Source organism: Mastacembelus armatus, chromosome 19, assembly GCF_900324485.2.
Source record: "Mastacembelus armatus chromosome 19, fMasArm1.2, whole genome shotgun sequence".
NCBI lineage: Eukaryota > Metazoa > Chordata > Actinopteri > Synbranchiformes > Mastacembelidae > Mastacembelus > Mastacembelus armatus.
Genome location: NC_046651.1, coordinates 18,126,060 through 18,148,863, shown reverse-complemented (window position 1 = coordinate 18,148,863; position 22,804 = coordinate 18,126,060). Strand labels below are relative to the sequence as shown.

At 43.8% G+C, this 22,804-nt stretch overlaps 1 protein-coding gene across 5 annotated transcripts in view; it reads right to left on the bottom strand.

The window, feature by feature from the left end:
- The window catches only part of srcin1b (SRC kinase signaling inhibitor 1b), a 56,644-nt gene that overhangs the window by 23,154 nt on the left and 10,686 nt on the right, over positions 1 to 22,804 (bottom strand). For 4 of the 5 annotated variants that reach the window (XR_003296151.1, XR_003296153.1, XM_026315101.1 and 1 more), the window contains exons 2-6: positions 20,816 to 21,123; positions 13,340 to 13,366; positions 4,707 to 4,908; positions 3,455 to 3,584; positions 2,459 to 2,630 (exon numbers count right to left, since the gene is read on the bottom strand). Coding sequence is in view for 2 of the 5 variants with exons in the window: in XM_026315101.1 (XP_026170886.1) it covers positions 2,459 to 2,630; positions 3,455 to 3,584; positions 4,707 to 4,908; positions 13,340 to 13,366; positions 20,816 to 21,100 (816 nt within the window). In the remaining 3 variants the exon portion in view is untranslated. The remainder of the gene's footprint in view (positions 1 to 2,458; positions 2,631 to 3,454; positions 3,585 to 4,706; positions 4,909 to 13,339; positions 13,367 to 20,815; positions 21,124 to 22,804) is intronic. The other variant, XR_003296152.1, reaches the window with a different exon arrangement.

Sequence of the window (22,804 nt, the reverse complement as noted above, 5' to 3'; positions counted from 1 at the left end):
ATATTGACAGGCTGAGCATGGAGGGATTATCTTCTGGCATCAATCCCTTCAGTCAGAGGCAAAACAAAGGGAACAGGGAGCAGCAGCAGTGCGGTGTAGGTGAAAGCCCAGCGCCGACGGCTTCCAGCCAAGAGTAATGGATACAACAAGGAAACACAATGAAGACAACACAGTAATTACCTATGACGTACAAAGCTATCTCCTGGAGATGATGCAAATTGAAAAACCAATATTTCCACATAATAACCCTTAGGCCTGTTACAACAACACCCTGCGGACCAGCCTCACAGCCAGACTAATGACACCGGTCCCATCATCTTGTATCTTAGCAACAACTTTGTATTGATGCCATGCTTCGACTGTGCTGAGGATGTTCAGACATTTCACTCCAAGACTCTATGGCAGGGACACTGCCCAAAGGTTTGTCCCTTGGCAGCTTCCAAAGTCAATCTCATCCTGATCCCTATTCTGTCACCTGTCACAGGCCTGGATGGCCCTTAGTAAGAAATCCTGGTCATGCTTTTGTGGTCTGCAATCAGGGAATGATCTGTGGTGACTAAGGTTCAATAAGCTCTCTCACACACAGACACACACAGACACACACAGACACACACAGACACACACAGACACACACAGACACACACAGACACACACAGACACACACGTCCTTGTGACTCACCTTGGCAGGTTTGGAGCAGCCAATGTACCACACATAAAACTCTAAGGTGAGCCTGTTGCTTTGATAAGGCTGTAAAACACTATGAAGATTTCAGAACCGACCCCAGTGTGTGTGTGTGTGTGTGGGGGGGGGGACTGCAGACTGCAGACTATACACACCAGCAATCACACACACACGTTGATTGATGGCAGCAAAAACAACAGATGTGTCCGAATTGCCATGCAGATTCATTCAGTGTGCGTTGCTGTCATGAAATTTATCAAGTTCAGATTTAATTCTGTTAAAGCAGCATCCTCTCACACTTTAAATCACTGCTCTCTGATTTCCATAATACCGGTGTAATTAGACGCCAAGAAAATGCGACGTGTCGTACTGCAAAACTGACATTAGGCACCATCTATTGGCAGAGCTTTATTTTTGCTCCAAGCTGTAACCAAATGCATAAAGCATCAGTAATCATGCTAATAAGGCTGACGCCACATTTATTTGTGCCAGCAGCCGACTGATGAATTAAGATAAATCCCACTGTGGCTCATCAGTAAGCTCCGAACAGCAGGGATGTTACAGGTAATGGGAGCACTACAGAGATAAAGAAAGAAGTAAGAGGATGATTAAAAACTGCATTAAGTCATTAACAGCTCTGACATTTCAGATCACTGCTGATAACACCCAGTAGAGCTGCACTGATTAGCTGAGTAGTTTAAAAATAAATGTAAAAATCCACAAATGTGATCATTAAGAGTCAATAACAATAATATTTCCAACCGTTCCTGCACCGCAGAGCTTCACAAGCAGAAAATATCGAGGCTCCTTAGTGCAACAGGTTGTTTCCAGACCTAGTTTGGTTCTTTCGGTCTCCACTTTTACGTCGACATTAGTGACACTGCTGCTTTTTCCAGCCTGTCAACCAGAATCATCAGCTCCACATGCAGCTAATGGGATCATTTATCTGCTCTGGTGTCTAGAAGATCCGAGCTGTATTAGTCAGGACAGCAACTGGACCTGATGTGTCAGAAACAATGACAGGCAAATGGAGACATGATGAAACGGAGGCATCCTGTGCTTTAATATTACAGTGATATTGTTGTTTGTGCGGCCGAGCAATGGCTTCTGACAGCCGGGCCCAAGGCAGTAAAACACCCAGGGTAGTTAAACTCTGCAGCCAAATGAATCTTTATTGAACTGATCAGTCACCTGCTGTCTTTCTCTGACAGGACAGGCAGCAGCAAAGAGATAAAACTCACGAGTCCAGGACATAACATTGAAAAATATAATTATTAATGAGCTGTTCTAGTGTCCATGACTCCCTGGGGGCTGGAAAACTGGCTGAAGTCACGATGTGAAGGGCTGGAGCTGGTCCAGCAGCTGGGTGAGGTCACACGCCTCACTCTCAGAGACGACGGGACGAACTTACACGTTATGTAACGCAAACTAGTGTTTGTAAACAGAAATAAAATCGGTGGTAGGTGGGAGGCAGAAACCGGCGCAGAGCTGAAAATAATAATAATTTTAAAAATGTATTTTCTGTGGCTGCTTTGTGCCGCTGCCAAAAACAGACAAGTGTTCGCCTCGCTGTCTAATCTGTGAGTCACAAACCAGCTGCACAGAGAATTAATTGTAAATGAAGGAAAAGGTGATTGTGACTGAAACGGGATCATTTTCCTGGCATCATTTCACATTGTTGGCACCAAAATAATACGAGTCTCTTCATTCTCTTCAGGGATCAGACTTCTCTACATCTTTCTTTCAATCAGAAAACGTATCAACCACCACACTTACCCGCAGGTCTCCGTTCGCCAGGTGTGGGTTGTGATGTCCGGGGTAGGTGCCATAGATGGGCTCTTTGCAGTAAATCTTAATTACGCAGCGATCCTGAACGTCCCGCGGGTCCTCGAGCTCATAGAAGACGTTACGAGTCTCATCTTTGATCAGCAGAGCCGTACTGGGAGACCTGAGTATTAACAGTCATCAAAACAACAAAAACAAGACAACAAATCCCTGAAAGTCCAGGCAAAGACAATTTCAGCCCCTATTACCTGATAATAAGCTTTTACAGAAGTGCACGAGGCCCGTAATGAGACAATCAACTGGACACACTCTGATATTCAGCTCATCAGAAAAGTAATATCCAGTGAGTCTGGCTCACACTGTGAAACAAGCAGTTTAGGAGCAGAGTGTAAAGATATTCTATAATTAAAGAAAAACACAAAGATGGGAAAATGTTTGCGTTGCACAGTGTAACACCAGCTGCTGTTTGCATCATATTTAAATGGGAATTATTTTCTTTACATTATTGATGTTGGTTGTTCTACAAACAGTGAGACTCCTGCCATTTGGAAAAATGTATGAAGTGTGTTGAAACAATAACTGGGGGGGGGGGGCTGACCTTTATAAGAGGAATACAAACTAACAGGACGATGAATCCTGACAGGTCAGACTTAAAGTTATTAAGGAATATTAAAAAAGCCTCATAAATCAGCATTAATAGGTTGTATCGTGCTGACAGATCGTCAAAAATCAGCATGACAGCTGCAGGATCATTGTGGTTTATATGATTTTTACGCTTTGTTCTTAAAAATGAGATCTAATGTCTCTCAGACTTGTTTCTCACCTCCTTCGACTTTGTTTTTTATCTCCTTTCCTGTCTGCATCTGCTTTGTTCAAAGCATTTACTATTTTACTGTGTAGCTGAGGAAGAAACTGCACTAAGTGAGGTGTAAATAAATAAACAGATCAATAAGCATGCAGATAGATCGGTGTGTAACTCGGGTATACCTGAGCATGGCCATGGTGAGTCTCTGGGGGAACATGTGCACGATGAGGGCCCTCAGAGTGTCCAGGCTGGTCAGCTCGTGGGTCAGGTGCACCCTGCGTGTCTCCTCCCCAAGCTGGAGGAACAAGATCCCTGCATTTATGGATGAGGAGGAGCAATGAGGGAGATCCACGATGGTTGAAGGGAGGATAATGAAGTTTGGAGTTGGTGACAAAGAGAGTGGAAACACGATTTTCATCTCAAAGTGTGTATTTTTGTGCCTGGTGGGTGTGGAGAGAAGCTACTGAACAGTTTTGTCAGTCAGAACACACACACATGCATTTTAGGCCTCTGTCTTTGCAGAACCAGAGTTTCTCTCATTTACAGCATTACTGTAGTTAACACTATATACTGAGACCATAATAAAATTAATGCACATCTAATTTACCCCAAAAAAAACTGTTTTAGTGTTGGCTGGAGATTGTATTTCAAACTTCCCATGTGGCCTGAATGCATCACTGTGTTAATAGTGCAAAAAAGGAGTGGGACAATAAAAACATAAAGCAAATGAATCACGATCAGACTGAGCAGTAAATATTTCCTGCAACACTACGAAGCTGCAAACGTTTCTCTGAGCCTTGTTAGGTTTTGCTGCTAATTCAGGAACAGGAGTAAAGTGAAACTTTAAACTTCATGAGAGGTGTGTGAAAAAAGTATGTTTGTTCAAACTGCAAAGAAAATCAGGAAAATCTTCAGATTTTAGCATAATGCATTCAGCTACAGCCAAGTGCTGCAAATTCATCACCTTCCTCCCGTGATGATTCTGTTTGCTGCCAAATTCATTAATCAAAGATGACAAGGAGCTTGGCAGGATCATTGTGAAGCAGCTCAGTTTTTACCCAGAGCTTCTTTAAGCAGTCGACTGAAGTCTGACTCCGACTCAGCCCTGGGAGAGCTGTGCCAGGTTTACGGATTAACTCCAGACGCCTTCGGTAAGAAAACTACACCATCGAGTCGCCGGTGATGTGTCTTGTTTACTACAACATTAAAAAGATTCACAGTTCAGATGTGTGGAGTCGAGTCACTGGCTTTTTGTTTCACACAGAAGCCCAGGAAAACAGCGTGGCGGACTAGTATCTACAACCCTGGCTGTATGAGAACGACAATGTGATGTACAGATAAAGGTAAAATCTAAAACTATGCTATTTAACCTTTGTGTTCTTATGCAGAATATGAAGCTGCAGTGTGGTCAGAGTTTGGGGACAGTGGTCTGACCTGGCGCCCGCAGCTTGGCCTGGCTGGACGAGCGGGCCAGCGGCAGGCTCTGGCGAAGTCGGTTCATCCGGTTAAAGCCAATGGGGATATCCGGCTCTGACATGGTTTCCAGATTTTCAGCTGACGCGAAGGATACCCTGCTGGCCTGGTCAACGAGCGCCGGCTGTGTTGGGCTGAGTCGTGTCACGCGTGGTGTGCGAGTCTGCGAGGCACAGGATCAGAAATTAGGTGAGGAGTAAAGAAACAGGTGCAGAAATCAGAAAGAGACATTTATTCCTTATTTCCACAGATAAATGTAGAACATGCAAAGACATACTACATATCCTCAGGAAACAAAACGCTTTTAGAGCGCACAGATAAACGAAGATAAACTCAGCTCAGACAAAGCAGCCTTTAACACGTTCCTCTACCAGCTGAGGTTCAACACAAAGGAAACCACAGGCAGAGTCAAAATAATCCTCAGGACAGTGCATCTGCTTAAATAGTGGTGGACACAAAAACACAAACAGGACTGAGCAACGGTCCAATTAATCTTCCAAAGTCTGAGAAAGACTAAACCAACAGATGTGTTTGTGCAGACAGTAGAAAGAGCAGACAGCACTGAGCTGGCTCCAACGGCCCAGTAAAGAACTGAGCCAACACGTATTGTGATGCTAATGACCACAGTAAAGGCGAACTTCCGTGTCGACAGCTTCCATCCGTGATGCAGATCACCAGTAATATTTCACCTGTCCAATTTGAACCACGAGGGAACCCAAATTGTGAAGGACCTCTCATTACAGCACTAGCAGGATCTGCTGCAGCAGGTTGGCTTTTAATGAATCCTCACTGACAGACATTTTCCAGCCCAAAGAATACAGTAATGAGCTCCCACAGTGCTGTGCGAAGCCAGCTCCGAAAGCCTTGTGCATCTTTGCCCATCCCTCACAAGCACTCTCCGGGTTTCTGTTTGATTTCTGCAACAAGCCGAGAGCATGCGAGCATGGGACTCAGCCATGCATGTGTACGCAAACATGGAGGAAACACCACCAAAGACATAAACGTCAGGAATAAAACACACTCCTGACACACATGCCTGCACACATACAATCTGTTGCACTAAATTACCTCGTTTTGAAAGTCCCTAAAATCGTCCAGACCACACACGCACCTACACATCCTTCAGCACAGAGAACAGCCCGACAGATTATCTGTGCTGCGTCTCATATGTTTGGAAATTTGACCGTCTGGGAGTGTGCACGTCAGCCAGACGCTCCCTCTGCTTTTTAACCACACAAGCTTCCAGCTACCGGGGAGACGAGCGTGCGGCAACGTGGAATTATTACGTTTGTGTTAGGAGAAAGAAGCAAATAAACAGAATGAGGTTTTTCTAATTTCCCTCTGCTGCAGATGAACTTCTCCTCAGGTTAAGAGACGTCATGGTTGGCTTTTGTTTTATTCTGCACAGTTGATTGTCAAATCTAATCACAGGGTTTCTCAGTGGACGTCCTCCCTCTCATGCTTTCATACCAATTATTCCAAGGAAAGATGTATTTGTCTTATTTATGTGACTGTTCGCAGCAATAAGTCACATTGATAAGAAAAAATTACTTCTACAGTGATTTAAGTCCTAAGAGTCGATACTGACGAACACAGTGTGAATTTATGAAGCATTTCCATGACTGAAATGTAAATGAAATTGATTTGTGCAGTGATACGGTGTCAAGAGAGCTTGAAAAATGAGACAATGTGGTGGTGAGACGCTCGAGAACGTTAAATCAAATATGGAAATTCAGGTTTTATCTGTCACAGCTCGAGGACCATCCCGTCTGTCATCTAATCAGGTCAGCTCTAGCTTCCACTTAAACAATAAAAAGCTAAAAGACATTTAAAAACCTATAGACATCAGGTGCCTCATGCCTGTTTGACTTTAATGTCTCTGAGGTAAAGCAGACTCATGCAGTCACTGTCATAAAACAGACAGCACAACGGTCTCTGAAGGTGAACCAGCTGCTTTAAAACGTGTCTAATACGTCAATTTGATCTGCACCAAGCACCAGGAAATACACGCAGGATAAATCCCTATTTGCTCCTTCCTGCATGAGCGATTCCATGAATTTCAAGAAAGACTCGAAACGTGTCTCACGTGGTTTTTCTGTGACTTTTGATTTGTAATCACTGAAGGAGGAGAACGCAAAGAGCCGCATAATTTCAGTGATGAGGTTTTATGAAGTAAATGTGCTGACGTTCATTTATTATATTATTCTTAGTCTTTCACAGTCGAACCCGAACCTGCTGTGTTATGAGCTACTTGAATTTCTTTGTAAATCGCTGAAACGGTGGCATCAAAACTCAGAGGGTGCTCTGATTTAATATGATTATCTCACGATGACACTCAAAACTACAATTTCAGGCTCTAAATTATCCTGAAATTAGATTCAGACTCGTTCAGACTACGACGACAGGGTTCAGTCACAGAGCCAATGTTTATTTTCTGTGCATGCAAATGAACAGCAGCTAGCCTACCATCATGAGCTTTTACTCAGTTACTTATCTTTTGTCTTTACAATTAACACGAACACAGCGAGCAGCGTCTGATTCTAACGCGGAGCAGCTTCGAGCCAACGAAGAGCAAAAACAAACCGTGGCTGTGAGAACAGTTTTACCGTATCAAAGTGAGTTTTGTTGTTGTTGTTGCTGCAGAAGACGTTGTACAGCTTCTAACATATGGCCGAGCGTCACGACTGAGTGGTGGCTATCGGAGTATGGACACATTATGTGAGTCTGCAATGAGCAGTGGAGGTAATAAAACTCACCACAATTATAGCAGGAAACGATTGTAGATATAGTCCATTAATTAAAGAAATACTCCATTTAGGATTTATTAGCAGCACCAAACATAAATGGTTTATAACACACTGTAATGTGCTTTTAAGGAGATAAGCTCTTATTAATGTACATGTAATTAGAAATGAAGATGTCTTTTATCAATTATTACAGCTGTGTTTTATTACGTGAGCATTCATTATTACCTCAGGAGGAGGTGTAGTTCTTAGACTCATCAACACAACTGCAGGAGAAACGTTTCATTCAGTGTTTATTTATTGTCCCAAATTAATGATTAATAGCTCAAACTTTGACTCCTGCATTAAAGCTCAAACGACCCTTAAGGTTTTATCAGCTTGACATCTGATGATAAGTTTATAGAAACACTTTGAACTGATGTGTTTCATTAAGGTGTTTCAGTTTAACTATTAAAAAATTGCATCTAATTATGAGACAGCCTGACATTAAGTTTGACAAAGTATAAAACACCCTCAGGGAGCAGCAGCAGATGCATTAGAAAATGTAGAGTCTCTTCTTACCTCGACTTCCTGCATCTTGTTTAAAGGTTTGGTTCACTCCACATTAGCTCCTCATCTCTACAGGACAAGTCTGTATAAATATTAATCCACATAAAAACCTTCTAGATCTACTCTGTAACAGCAGACGCGTCCTTTGGTGAGAGTTATCGCTCTGCTCAGACCCAGATTTCCCACCAGCTAATGCACAGACTCTGATTGATGAGGCAGCTGTGCACAGCTGTACCGTGCCGCCTCACACACAGCTGTCACCCCCCTGCACTCTGAGATTTCACGGCCGTTAGCGCAACATACCGTGGCATTCCTCTCCAGTGAGAGAGAGCAGCTGGACCCTTACAGTCCACCCACACGTCTGACACACATCCCACCTGAGGGAGGACGGGCAGGTGGAGCCAGCGAGGAGCACGAATAACCAGGTAGAGACGTTTCCTGTTATTTTTATTAGATATTTTAATCACTTTGTGCAACGACCGGACTCTGAGATCTGACCTCACCAGGCCACGTGTGTGTGTGTGTTACTGTTACCCCTTTGCGAACCATACAATCAGCCATGTCTGCAGTGTAAATGCTGCGTTCAGGTCTGTTGTATATCTAGATGATTTCAGGTATACACCAACAATGAGATATAATTGCCTTTCACATAAAATCTAGTGGGAACTTTTCATCCTGTTATTGCTTTCCACAGAGTTCAGCCTTATTAAACGTGCAGCCTGCTAAGCAAACCTTGCAGTCTTGGCAGATGGCAGTGAAGTGTCAATAAGTGACTCTGGCCACGTGCCTCAGCACAGTGCCAGTCGGGGAACACTGCAGCAGTCGGCCTCCTAAGCCCTTTAGAGGTGGAGAACGCTCCCGTTATTCTGAGTCGGATTGGGGAATAGTGATTTTCCACCGAACATCGTATCACCAGCCAAACAGCACGAGTGCAACAAAAGCAGTTGCCTGAATGGGTTAGCGTTCAGCTAGCTCTCTGGGACAAATATGGCAGGGGCAGTATATGGAGGCCTCTCTGTATAGGAAACGCACCGGTCACATTCTCGACATAAGAACACGCACGAGTGTTGCAGCTCCCTGAAGTGACACACGTCTTTAAAAACAAAACAAAAAAAAAACCAAAGCATCCCTTCTGGAAAAGCAGTTTTTGTCCTGGATGTTTCCAATCTTCTTGTCTAAGACTGCTGGGTAAAGAATTACACTGACAAATGGAAAATATCTAGTTTTTGCAGTGCAGTTTAGAGAGTCTATATGATGATCATAAATCATTAGCTGAAAATACAATTAATTAGCAGACTGTAATGAGGTACAGCATGTATGGCATGCTAAAACATTATGTGGAAGTGAGGATGCTATTTGTTTTCGACTATTCGCTCTGTTTTGTCTGCATGGTTACTTCAACAGGCAGAAGAAAAACCCCACAAGCAGCAGGCTCCATTATAACCCCCACAGAAATGAAGATGGCTGCATAATAAGTGGAACACCGAAGACATCTTCAATAAAATCATGTTTCCCTGGCAGACCCCAGTTCACGCTACTTCTCTCTATCGACATGTGGAGAAGACAAGACAATAGTCTGTCATTACTTCGACCACTCCAGACAAAAAGACAAGAGCACAAGAGACGTGCATGAAGCATCATTATTCGTATAAGTGAGGCTGAGAGCGATGAAAAGGAGAGAATTACGCAGCTTTCTGCTCCACTGTGTCTCTGACAGCGTCAGGAGCAGTCGCATGATCTTCCCTTTGGACGAGCTGACAATTCCCTCTGTTCTGTTCAGGGATGTGGGGGAACGTGTGAGGGGGAGTCTTGAAATGTGTGTGTAATATATGCACACTTTCTCCAGGTTTCCATGACCACTGGCGAGTCTGTGTGTGCAGGAGAATGTGTGTGTGCTTGGATCCAGCGTAACTGTTTGCTAATCTATGTTGTGTTTTTGCTGTGGGAGTCTCACCCGTGCTTGTGCATGCATTTAGTAAGCTGGCAAACCAATGGAACATCAAAGGGGACCAGTGGGGGACTGTTAAACACACACGCACGCACACACACACACACGCACACACACACACCAGCACAGCAGTGCACTGCTGCAGGGCTTTCTATTGCATCAGAAGAGGAGGCGAGACTCCCCGACTCCCTGAGAGGAAGGGGAGTGATAACCAATCCTGTATGAGCTGCAGCCCAGGAACAAACAGGGGGGACTGAAAAAAAGGCAGCGTGTGTGTTTGTCACCAGCTAAACTGACAAGGGAAATGTTCCAAATGAGCTGCAGCTGCTACTGTAGACGGACGAGAGCACAGCACCAACCAAACCATCGAACTGCACGGGCTGTTTTTTCAACCAGGCTTCAGTCACATCATAAGGCACATTATGATTTAATGAAAATACCGTTAACAATACTGGGATGCTCTTAGATCATTGTTCACATTACTCTCAGTGTCAGTGTCAAAGGATGAATCTTTTAAATGTCCCATGAAAAGGGCAAAGCCAACAGTGTCAGTCTCTGTGTCTGTTCTTCTTTTCTACCTTGTTTGTAACTTTCAGCCACAAACTTTATAATTTACTTTTAAAAAGGCTCAGACATTTTTATAACAACCTGGTAAACATAACTTTTGCTTTGTTAGGGACTATCGTCAGTCACAGATTAATACATGTTGATTTATACATAAATGCATATTTCTGTACGTTCAATTTAAATGCATAAATGTTCTCCTTGGTGTTTTTTTGAACTGTTTAAATGACTTGTGGTTTGTGAAGCACTGTGTAAGTCTCCCGCTAACAGCGAGCTAGAGCTAATATTTATAAAATGCATTAAAGGCGTTTTCGGAGCAGATAATTCGTGGATCACAGCGGCGCCGCTAGTCAGGTAATTTCATTGTGGGTATTGTATTTTCATGCAATTTGTCGAACAGAACAGAAAGTAGAAATATGTAAAAGCATTTTAGATCCTATTTCATTTTAAAGCTGCAGCAGCTTTTCTATTGTTGAGATTCTTCAGAAAATCCTTCAGCAGTTTAAACTCACTGTATCAGCAATAGCTGTGCAAGGAGCCTTTCAGAGTATCAACTAATTTTATGGCTAAGATGCTATAAGCTGCATTAAGTGCTTAGGTTAGCATATGCACAACAGTACAATCTCAGACAGGCTACATCGCAGCCAAAAGTGTGTTCAATGGGCAGAATATATTCAGGTCTGAGCTAATAATGTATTACAGCCTTTGATTGCTCTGTGCAGTCCTGCATCAGTTTGTCAAGCTGAAACTATGACATTTTCATTTTAGGTTGAAATCACCGTTTCACCAAAATGTCAAAACTAGTCATTTTCCTATTTACCTCATTTGGTATTTTGTCATGCAGATCATCTAACTGTATTTTATTTATATTTAGTTAAAGTTAATATCTATTACTGACTTTTTCCATATGAGACACTCACAGTGTTTAAACAAAGTGACATTTAAAAAAGCGTTTGTCCTTCCACCAACACTGTCCCAGTTATTGTGGACAATCCACACTGTCAACATCTGGGTAGGAACTAGTTCCTACGAAATCTCAAATCCTCAGAGGAACCTGAGCATGTTAATCCAAATCCTCAGGTACGAAATTATTTTTTTATTATTGCTCCCCCTTTACACATAAAGGGGTTTGGGTAATGCTCATTATGCTTCTACCGCACAGAACGACAACTGCAAAGCAAACCACACTGCAGCTTCCACGCACCTTCCAGCAGTTTTGGTGAGATTCACTAGTTCACTGTCGAAATGTAAATGACACCTGCCCACACAACTGAAGGACGCTGCTCATTCTGATTCATCTGGTCCAAACAAGGCTGGTGTCAGTGTCTCTCAGCATTAGTGAGTTCTTGAGTCTGGAAACTGGAAACCAACTGGGCGTGCTACTGGAGGTGCTACAGCCAGAGCTACAAGCTCAGAGACAGGGACAGCGTGAAGCTGGCACTGACCGACGACTGCTAATGGCTCCATTTTCAGACTGATTGCTGCACTTCACATTTCATATTTACATCCCTATCTTGCCAGTGTTTGGGAAAATATCTGACTCCAAGTGAACATGACATTTCATTTTGGTAGTAGTGGGCACAAACTGGCCTTCAAAGGGTTCACTGTTCGTAACAGTGTGGGCTTAGATTTGGCTCCTGCTTTTCACTTCATGACAACTAATCCCATCTCCAATATTGTCTGTCACTAGCTAAAGTGTGCAAGACAGTATAGATTGCATTAGTATTCCCTTAAGAAATACAAAGGCATAAATAATCCGTCAGTGCCGACACACGCAGCACTTTCCCAGCTGTCTCTGCTCAGAAGCTCTCCTCAGCTAATCAAATAACCCAGGAGTAACTGCCCCCGGGGCTGCGAGCAGTCAGGCCTGCACAACGAGGCGCATTAAGTGCAACTTTACACCTATGATGTGCTGATGTGCTTGAGTTGGGATGAAGCTGCACAGCGAGCACATGTGGCATTTGGGGGCACGAATCAGTTCCGATGCTCGATGAAAAGCAAGGGGACGCCTCCAGTTATCCCAGTTCATCGAGGGGAACATAAATGAGCAGTCAATTTTACCAGTCACACTAAAAACGTCACCGCGCCAGATACAGCGAGGATTCATCGTCAGGGAAACAAGATCATCTGTGTGCTAATCGAAGGACGAGTGGAAAAGTTCCCAGTCAGGGAATCACCAAAGTTATTAGGACACACCATGAGTTCAGGTATTCAGGAAGTAGTGGACTGATGGAGCACCAGCCAGAGCACCAAACGTACAATAAACTGCAGCGTTGCATCAGTTTTGTCTGCTACTGTTCTGTTGCTGAAGGTCACATGACCTGCCTATGGAGCTCCCATTGGTGTTTGGCCTTTCACAATCGCCAATGAACAGAGTTAGTTACTAAACTTCACAGCTGCAGCCTCCTGCAGAAAACCGGCCTGTTGTGTTCAAACGTTATAACATAACATACAATCATTAGAGTCCTGCGTTCTGAGTCATTACGCTGAGCCGGACTGGACTCTAACGTTCACGGCCCAGTTCAGACGCAGACAACGGGTTTTTCTGCCCGACAACAATCACCGTTACTACAATAGTCAAGACGTCTGGTTTACTCGATAGCAAAGAAAGTCCACAGCAAGCAGCACAACAGAGAGTTGAACATAAACATGCGTGCCAAGATGTGACCACCACTACATGCAATGGCGAACAGGCATGCAAAGACACAATGGACCGATATCCTATTAAAGTCCAGTCCACACGGAGGCACAGATTTACAGTGGAACACAAACACAGGGTTGGCACTGACCTTGAAGCTCCAGTAGTTTGGTTGTTGCTAAGAGGGAAAAACAAAGAGCAAAGGAGACAGAAAAGAGACAGAAAAGAGGCAGGAGGGGAAAAGAGGACAAGGGACAGTGTGTGAGACGTTTTCTTAAGCTGCAAAACACAAAACACTACAAAATATCAAGTAAAGGAAAGACTGTGTGGAACCAGAAAGGAAAGAAATTTCCCAGTTCCCATGTGAAGTGAAACTTAAAAGGTTTAAAGTTACAGTGTTTTCATGCTGCAGGTGCAATACGTCCAAAAATCACTTCACCACTTTGCTTTAAAAGGCCCAGGAACTGTAGTAAAGCTCAACCAAACAAACCAACACACTGACTAGCTGATGTACATTAGTCTGGGTGAGAAAATGATGTGCTAATGATTGTGATGATAGCCAGATTAACTTACGCTGTCCTTCACTGCCATCATAATAGGACTCTAATTGCCTGTAATTGCTTCTCAGCAATTAATCAAATGTTTACACACACACACACACTCTAATGGTGTAAGACAGCTCCTAAACTCAGCCCCACTCTCTCCCTGGATGTAGAAGTGTCTGGCGTCGACCCAGCAGCAGGATTAAAGCAACAGACACTGGATTAAGACGACGACACATTTTCACTTCGTCTGGGAAGAAGCCAACTTTCAGGTCAACTGACTTCTGATTCTTGGAGATACACCCTGCAGAGCCTCCACTAATGTACTTTGTCCTGGGGCTGTTTACACACACACACACACACACACACACACACACACACACACACACTACAGCTATCTAGCTCAGCGCTGACATTCATAATGTTCTTAGTCATGTGAGGGGTCCAACATTGAAACAGATCCCGTCCTGATCCAACATGACGATACCTCCACGCACACACACACCTCTGACCTCAACCCCACCCAGCACCTCTGGGATGAGCCGAGCCGTAAGCCGGACCTCGTCACCAGCACCAGTGTCAGACTTCACCAAAGCTTCTATGGATGATTGGGAGAAAATCCCTGCAGATTAAAGCCCACAGTTTCCTCCACACGCTTTTGTCCAAATAACCTACGCTGCACTTTCAGGGACATTTCTGATCCTGCTCAAAACTCAGTTTCTCCTAAATGAGAGACGTCTTGTGTATTGACCAGTGAAGCAACACACTTCTGCTCATTATACATGGACTGATGAGCACTGAATAAAAAACGAAAAAAAAAAAACTAAAAACTTCAATTCAGAGTCTTCATTAAAATCCCAACAGTGAGAAGCTATAAAAAGCAATAACAGAGGCAAATGGACGGCTGCACTCCAGAGAAGTGAACTGGTGTGACCTATGCAAGACTTTTTTATCTTGCACAATAACTCTCCTCTTATTTTTAGCTTAGTTTCCTCTGTGAAGGAGGCTGGAATTAGTTTATTTAAACCAGCACAATAACACAAAAACTGTTTTCCAGGCTACTGAAGTTGGAATGTGTCCAGCGTCCACTATGAACAGATGCAGATCCAGACTTTTTATTATTATTATTATTATCTAATATTTGGACCTGACAGCTACAAGACGTCTGCATCTACACATCATTGAGTTATGGCTGCGTGAATATTTGATTCAACACACGTTATTCCCATGATCGCATCATCGCAGCCAATCAGACGTGCAGCTGAGTCTAATGTCACATCAATATAATATCAATATCAGAAAAAGCTTTAAGGAACAGACATCCCAGGTTTACTAACAGGAGACTGTTGCAGCAGAGAGAAAGAAGCATCATCTCGTTTCTGCAGTTTTCAAAGACCTTAGACTTTGTTTTCCCCCCAAAGTGTAACTCTGAACATCAACACGTCGTAATGTTCAGTCGAATAATAACAGAAAACAAAACAACACAAAACCAGTCTCTTACCAACACTCTCTAGACCGCCAGACCACCACCACAGTCTCCAGACCACCACCACCACAGAGTCTCAAGATCACCACCAGTATCCAGACCACCACCACCACAGAGTCTCCAAACCACCACCACCGGTCTCCAGATCACCACTGGTCTCCAGACCAAAATCACAGTCTCCAGACCACCACAAAGCCTTTATGGAACAACTAAAATCAAGGTTTCAAGCGTTTGTTTTTAGGGATTGTGATATTTCCAAGCTATTCACTCTCGGCACATTTGCAGTTGCCACATCTAAAACACACACATCTACAAACGACTGTCACAACAAACCATTTGCATCTATTTCAGTAAAAAAGTGAGGGTGCTCCGATTTGACACCACCGCTGCAAACACCGACTTCTGGGTTATGAAAGTGTGACTTCGAATAGAGAGCCTCAGTGTGTCGTCCATCCACAAACACCACATATGCTGAGCGACTCTGAAAAACCATATTCCCTTAATAATTAAACAAAGATACAGGTGGAACTAAGCTGGTGTTTGAGCAGCTGTTCTGGGAGCTGCCAGATCCCTGATATTTTCTCTGCTTACTCCTGAAATCTCAGTAGCAGCTTCAGAAATTCACCTCACTTTATTTCGAATGCAAAGTTGGAGGAATCAGGCCAGAAGAGCTGACCAGGCCTGTGGGCTGCTGTGACCCAGATTTCAGAGCTCTGTGTGGCTTCTAGGCCTGAGTCCAAGTCCGGTTTTGACGAAAGCAGCACAGTCATACCTGAACTGATGCCACCCAGCATCAACAAAGCTTCTCTTTGTTGTCAAACAAAGTCCACACAGTCAAAATGATATTTTTACACTTACATTAGTAAATCTATTGGATCTCACAGAACCCTCATTTAGACACTCTCTGAGATTAAGATCACCAGGAAAAGGAAACTTTCATTAATTTAATCTGACCTAAAATCATCCTCGTATGGAGAAACCTGAATAAACCTACAGATGGCATATGAAGCAGCAGACTGGAAAGATTATTTACATTTGTCTTTAATCTTTTCTTATTAAACTGAAAATGCCAGCAAGTTGATTCTGCATCATTATTCAACATTAGAACTCAAGGACTGAGAAATTAACTTTCACACAACTTTTACAGTATCGCCTATACCAGGAGGATACGTGAGAGTTATTTCAGCAGTAAAATATCAGTGAATCACCATTTTAGTTTGAGATTTCCACACAAGACTGACAGCACAACTCGTCCATCGAGTTAAATTTAGAAGACGATGATGAATATAATGGAAACTCTCTTCAACAAAGCCTCAGTTACTTTTCATGCAGGTTTGACAGAGTATATATATATAAAGTATATATATATAAATATATATAAATATATATATATATATATAAAGTATATGGTAGATCAGATTAAATACCACAGTCAAACCTGGAAACACTAAAATCTTGTTTTGACATTTCATTGAACACTTAGACTGATCATTTATGTTTATTCTCATTATTTGATTTCTGCCTTATTTCTGTAAAACATAATAATAACGATGCTGCGATGGATCATTTCTTAAAACTGGCATTAGAATCATGACCTTTCTCACTGGTTCTTGTCAGAACCACAGAAACAAATGACTGATAATTGTGAAGTCCAGCAGCCATTGTTCCATAATCCCTAAATATATCTTACCATTCACACAGAGTGTAATCACCCACTGGCACGGTTTATTCACCTTAAATTGAAATGAGAAAATCTACCACTAAGTCACTCCGCAAATAATTTAATGCACCAACAAGAAGACATTTTTTGGAACATAAAACCTGTCTCATCTAACACAAACAGCCCCCTTTGCACTGTGGCTCAGTGATTACTGGCTGCAATATTTCTCAGTCACTTGAGCTGAATTCCCAAAGCACATATGCACCGAGACAGACGAGGCTGAGGGACATGTGGGGAGAAACACAGGGAGGAGAGAGAGAAGAGAAGAAGAGGGATGAGCACAGACATGCATACCTGACCTGCATGCCAAGTAGCCATCTTTGTACCCACCCTCTTTTTCCCCCCCTTCACTCACAGTCAGCCTCCCACACACACACACACACACACACGTCAACACGTGCACTCACCAACACACACTTGTGTTTTTGCTTACAGGCAAAACATTTTTTCCCCCATTTCTTCTCTCCCTCACAAGCTTTAAAACACGCACACACACACACACACACACACACGTCTTCACATACAGTGACACACACGAGGACACGCAGGACTGCAGCAGCGCAGACACACCTGGACAACACCTGCCTGCCCAGGAACAAACGGATCCTCCCCTGAAACACTCACACACATTCACCTTAAACACAAAAAGAGGGGAAAGATGAGTTGTGAGCTACTTATCTTTACACCACCTGGACTACACATACATGAAAAAGCTGCGCGCACACACACACACACACACGCACACACACGCACACGCACACACACGCACACACAGAGTCCTGCACTTTGCATCACTACCACCCTCCACTTCATCATCATCCACGCAGCAACAGAAGCGTCACACAGTCATGGCAGCACCACAGAGCAAAGCCGACACGTCTCAGCTGAGGATGGAAGGACGGGGTCGGAGAGAGTTACCGTTGCTACTTAATGAGCACGTCGGCCGCCTGGTGCATCCTCCCAGCTCCGCACGCCTCCCTCCTCCTCCTCCCCCCTCTCCATTTTTTTTTTTTCACTGCGGCTCTGTGTCTTTCCCGCGCCCTGAGGATCCGCCAGAGTCCCCCTTCGCTGGAACCGGTAGTAGCGCCTAAGAGGCAGTTAGCATCCCTTCCTGCCCCTCCTCCTCCTCCTCCTCCTCCTCCTCCTCCTCCTGTGATCCCTCTCTCTCTCCCTGTGTCTGTCACCCTCTCTCACCCCTCGACCCCGACATAAACGATAAAAAAACCCTCCCTCCTTCCTTCGCCGTCTCTCCCTGTCGCTCCTTCTTGCTCCTGCTGCTGCCTCTCACTCAGTACAGTGTGTGCCTCCTTCCAAAGCCCAGGCATTGCCAACCATATGATATCACTCAGTTGCCTTATATGGGAGACGGTGTGTTGCCATGACGACAGCAGACTCCACCTGTTTCTCCATCTCCCGCTCTGTATCGGTCCACCTTTTCCGTCAGGAGATAGATGGTGTGGGTTTAGGTAAATACACGGCACATGCAGAGCGGACGGAGAGGGAGGAGGAGCTGGACGGGTGAGATGAGGACAGAGCAGACGGAGGAGCGATTGACAGGAGCGAGAAAAGAAAGAGCAAAACTTAAAAGACACAGTTTCACTCAAACATTTCCTTTTTTCTGAGAAGTAGAGTGAAATCAGCTGTAGGTTAGCCTAGCTTAGCCTGAATTAACCTGACTAACCTGTACAGGTGTAAAAAAAAAAAACAACCATTGTCATCATGGTGCTGAGCTGTGAGAGCAGCTCTGAGAGAAACTCCACATAAACAAACGATAAACAAAAACATACAGCAGATAACTAGATGATGCTGTAATCAGACTGGTGACAAGTGGCAGGTGATATAAACTGCACCACACACCTGCATGAATGTGATTGGCTGTGACTGGTCAGCTGGTGGCCAAGAAGCCGCCGTCTGTGAAGCGTGAACGAAGCAGCTGATAGAAGTCAAGTTAGTGCCGTAGCTGATCGACAACTGAAACGGTTCATTGATTGAATCTAATCAGCAGCTGTGTTGGAAATCATTACGCTGCAAAGTCATTTCTCAGTCACTGGGCCCGTTTTTATCAACTCTGTCGCCCAAAAAAAACAAAAAAGAAAGCTACTTTAGGATTTTACCAAATTATGATTCATTATTTTATATCAAAAATCTATTAAAAGTATTAAAGATTAATCAATAATGACAATTTTCCCTCCAGATGTTCTTAGAAAAATGAAAAAGTTCCTTTGGTGTCAACTCGGTGACCAACCCCCTCCTGACTCTCACACTGGAGAAGAAATCAAATAAGCATTTTTCACCAAATGCTGAACTATTCCTTGAAGCCCCAGAGAGAAAAAAAAAAAGCTGAAGCAGGCCGTTTCTGCTTTAACCTCAGTCACAGGTGTCAATTCAGAGCATGTGATGATAGATGGCAGAGTGAAGGGGAGAATATGAAGCGGAGAGAGAGAGAGAGAGGGGAAGCTGGAACATTTTCTCACCGTCGCCCTCGAATCCTTTTCTCCACGTCCTACTGCTGACTCTCAGATAAAAGGGTCCATTACTGACCCAGCAAACTGGTCCCAGTAATGGCTGCACTGTGTGTGTGTCCAAAGCCCCAGAGGCGTCTCGCCACATAATGCACTCGTGTGGGTTTGTTGTCCCTCAGACAAAAACATTCATGTGGACCCAGAAAGCACTCAGAGAGCTGGTTCCTCCCCCAAAGCTGCACTCTGCTCTGCATGATACTGTACAGAAACGTGCATGTTGATCTGTGTACAACGGTACATTTACCCTGCATGGCAGATTCAAGAGATGCAATAAGTCCAGGAGACGATAAAAAAAAATACTCTTTTCTTAAAACATCTGGATCCTCACGAGATATTTCCATTAAATGTTGCACAAGCTTCAAGATCATTTTTTAGTCAACTATGTTTATGCAAATATAATGAAAAGGGCTTCAGTTTCAGATATGTAGAGTTTCCTGCTGCTGTGTGTGGATTTGTGGCTCACACAAAAACAAAGTTTCTTCTGATTCACACTGATGCAAAAATCCTATAAAAACCATTAATTGTCCTGCTCACTGATTTATAAAATTGCCACCAATGGCTGAACAACCACCGAGATGTAAAAAGAGACAAAAGCCCTGATGGGTGACAAATGTATCGCTGCAGGAGCAGAAGAGAGTTAATATTTTTCCAGTGTTTAATCTTTTAAATATCTGCCATCTTGGTGGTTATTATATAAAAACAGTCAGTATATCTACATATCTTAAAACTCGGTATAAACCACTGAAGCTACGTATTTTGCATAAAAACAGGTGGATAGAAACGAACTGATGCATGTTAAAACACCTCGAGACAAACGCTGGGAGGTTTGAGGATATTTTCATGTGGTTTTTCTCTTATGTACACGTTTCCGCAGCTGATCTGTTTTCCTCTATCCTGCCGGCACACAGATTTATCTGTTGACTGTTTAAAATCAATGAAACTCTTCTTCTACTTTGATATTTCTCAGCGTGCGCCGTATCCTCTCCAGGTATCCTCGGAGGACCCTGTGCACTTTATATCTTGACTCGCTATAAAAGAAACTGTGCATAAACTGCAGCAGATGTTTAATTATAAATAGCTGCTCAGCACCCACCAGAACAAACAATAACATTAGCCATAATTAAAGTACTGTGTGGTGCAGGAGAGTTCTTTATGCCTTCTGACCCTCAGGAGGATTTAGAGAATGGGGAAAATAATACAACCTCAGTCTATTTTACTCAAATTAAGAGCATCAGTTGTTTATAAGGTGCAGTATTAATTTGGTGACCACCACAGTTGCAGTTATACCCGCGTTAGTAACGCAAACATCAGAGCATCCTTTCTTCTTCTGTTTGCTGGTGTATGTTAATGAGCCCACCTGTCGTCCAGGAGCAGCGGAGCTCTGCGACATGCTGCCGGGGCTGTTGGAGTACTTGTTCTTCTGGAGATCCATGAGGGCGTCGCGCTGGCGCTCAATGTCCGCCTTGTGGATGCTGTTCAGGGCCTCCAGGCTCTTGGCGGCCACCGCGTTGTGGCGGCGGTCCAGCGAGGAAGACGCAAACCCCCCGTTAGTGTTGTCAGGGAACCGCCGGGCCCCGCGGCCGCCACCGGCAGCCAGGGTGTGGTAGTCCCGCGGGAACTCGGCATCACCGGCAGAGATCATGGGAGCCTTTCTCTTCTCTCGACCTGCAGCCGGAGGGGAGGGGGGTGTAGGAACAGGGCAGCAGATTGAAGGGAAGGAGAGAGGGGAGAAGGTGAAGGGGTTAGAACAGGGAGACATCTATAAAGGTTTCATGGACATCATTCAGCATCAGAATAATTTCAGCCTCACTTTTCCTCCAAACATTTTCCAAAGCATCATACTCATACGCTCACAGTGTAGTCAGCAATACTCCAGACAGGGAACATCCCAGCCGTAGTCCCTGACCTCCTAGAGACTCAACAGCCAGGTCTTCATCAGGCACATGGTGAACAAAGGGCAATGTGTCCAGATTCAGATGGATGCTATAATAAAAACATCTAAGAGGTAGAGCAGTAATTTTATTTCTGAGAGTTAATGAAGAGATTAAAAAAAAAAAAGAATAGCCATGATTCATTACCAACTGTGCAACCTCTGACTGACAGCTCATAAATTCTCAGATGTTGTACTCGCACACCAAAGATTTAGTAAAAACTTAATAAGTCTTAACTTAATAATACTAAAATGAAAACGAATGGAAGGAATGGCTGCCTGGAAATGTTAACGGTCAGTAATGATGCAAAGTGGTTTAGAGTTGTAACCAGGAAAAGCATGGGCGCCCAGATGTGCTGCGGCGCTGTAAATCGCTGATTACACTGTAAATAAGTGAGACAGTTAGTCCTAATATCACAGCACACTGGATTGTGTAAACACACAGCAGTTAATAGGTTAGACCTTGAGGCGTGCCAAGTGAGCAGCAGCAGCATTAATGTGAGGACTAAAAATGTTCCAGCTGCAACAGACACACACTCGTTTTGTCCTTGAGCTTCCAGCAAAGAAATTGTTCTCACACACACACACACACACACACACACACACACACACCATCTATTGTTCTGTACACAAACTCACACATGCATATCTCCGAACAACCCAAACACACCTCTGGGAACAAGACCCTCAGTGAAAACAGCTGCAACATCTGCCCCAGGACAGTTGCAGTCGTCGTAGACAAAGAAAAAAAGCTGCTCCCTTTGCTATTAAACGGCAGCAGAACTGTCTCACACGTGTCAGACTCAGTCGAGGAGAAGTGGGATCAATGCAAATGATGACTGTTGCATGGGGAATGGTTTAGTGCCCTCTTGTGACCGGACCCATAAAGCACTGCTGATTCTGTGAAGGTGACCAGTTACAGTCGGTGTGTCAGACTGGTCTAGATGTGTGTATTGGCACAGGCTGAGACCAATGAAAAGTAATGTTCCATGAGAGTGAAAAGGCCCGGTTAGTTAACGTCTCGCTAAAAGATGCTCTGCAGGATTTTAGCATTAAACTAACTCGAAGAACTAAAACCAACACGATCCCTCCAGTCTGAGCATCACCAGCGTCTGTTTCTTGGCCCAGATTAGAGCAAATCTGTAGAAAAGAGAAAACACCTGGTGCAGACAGAGCAAATAACAGTAACTCAGTGTTTTCAGTGTACACTTCACACTTGGTCCTGTAATAAACTTTAAATTACATGACCCGTAGTGTTTTGCCGGACAGTCTCTATACATTATTGATCTGAGCTACAAGGTCGCCCTATTTACCCGCTGGGCTGCAAAGATGCACTGAAGCAAAAACTTAAACTTCACTCGCTTTGCAGTTAAGAAACTATGTGACGCAAACTGATTCGCCCACATATAAATAATA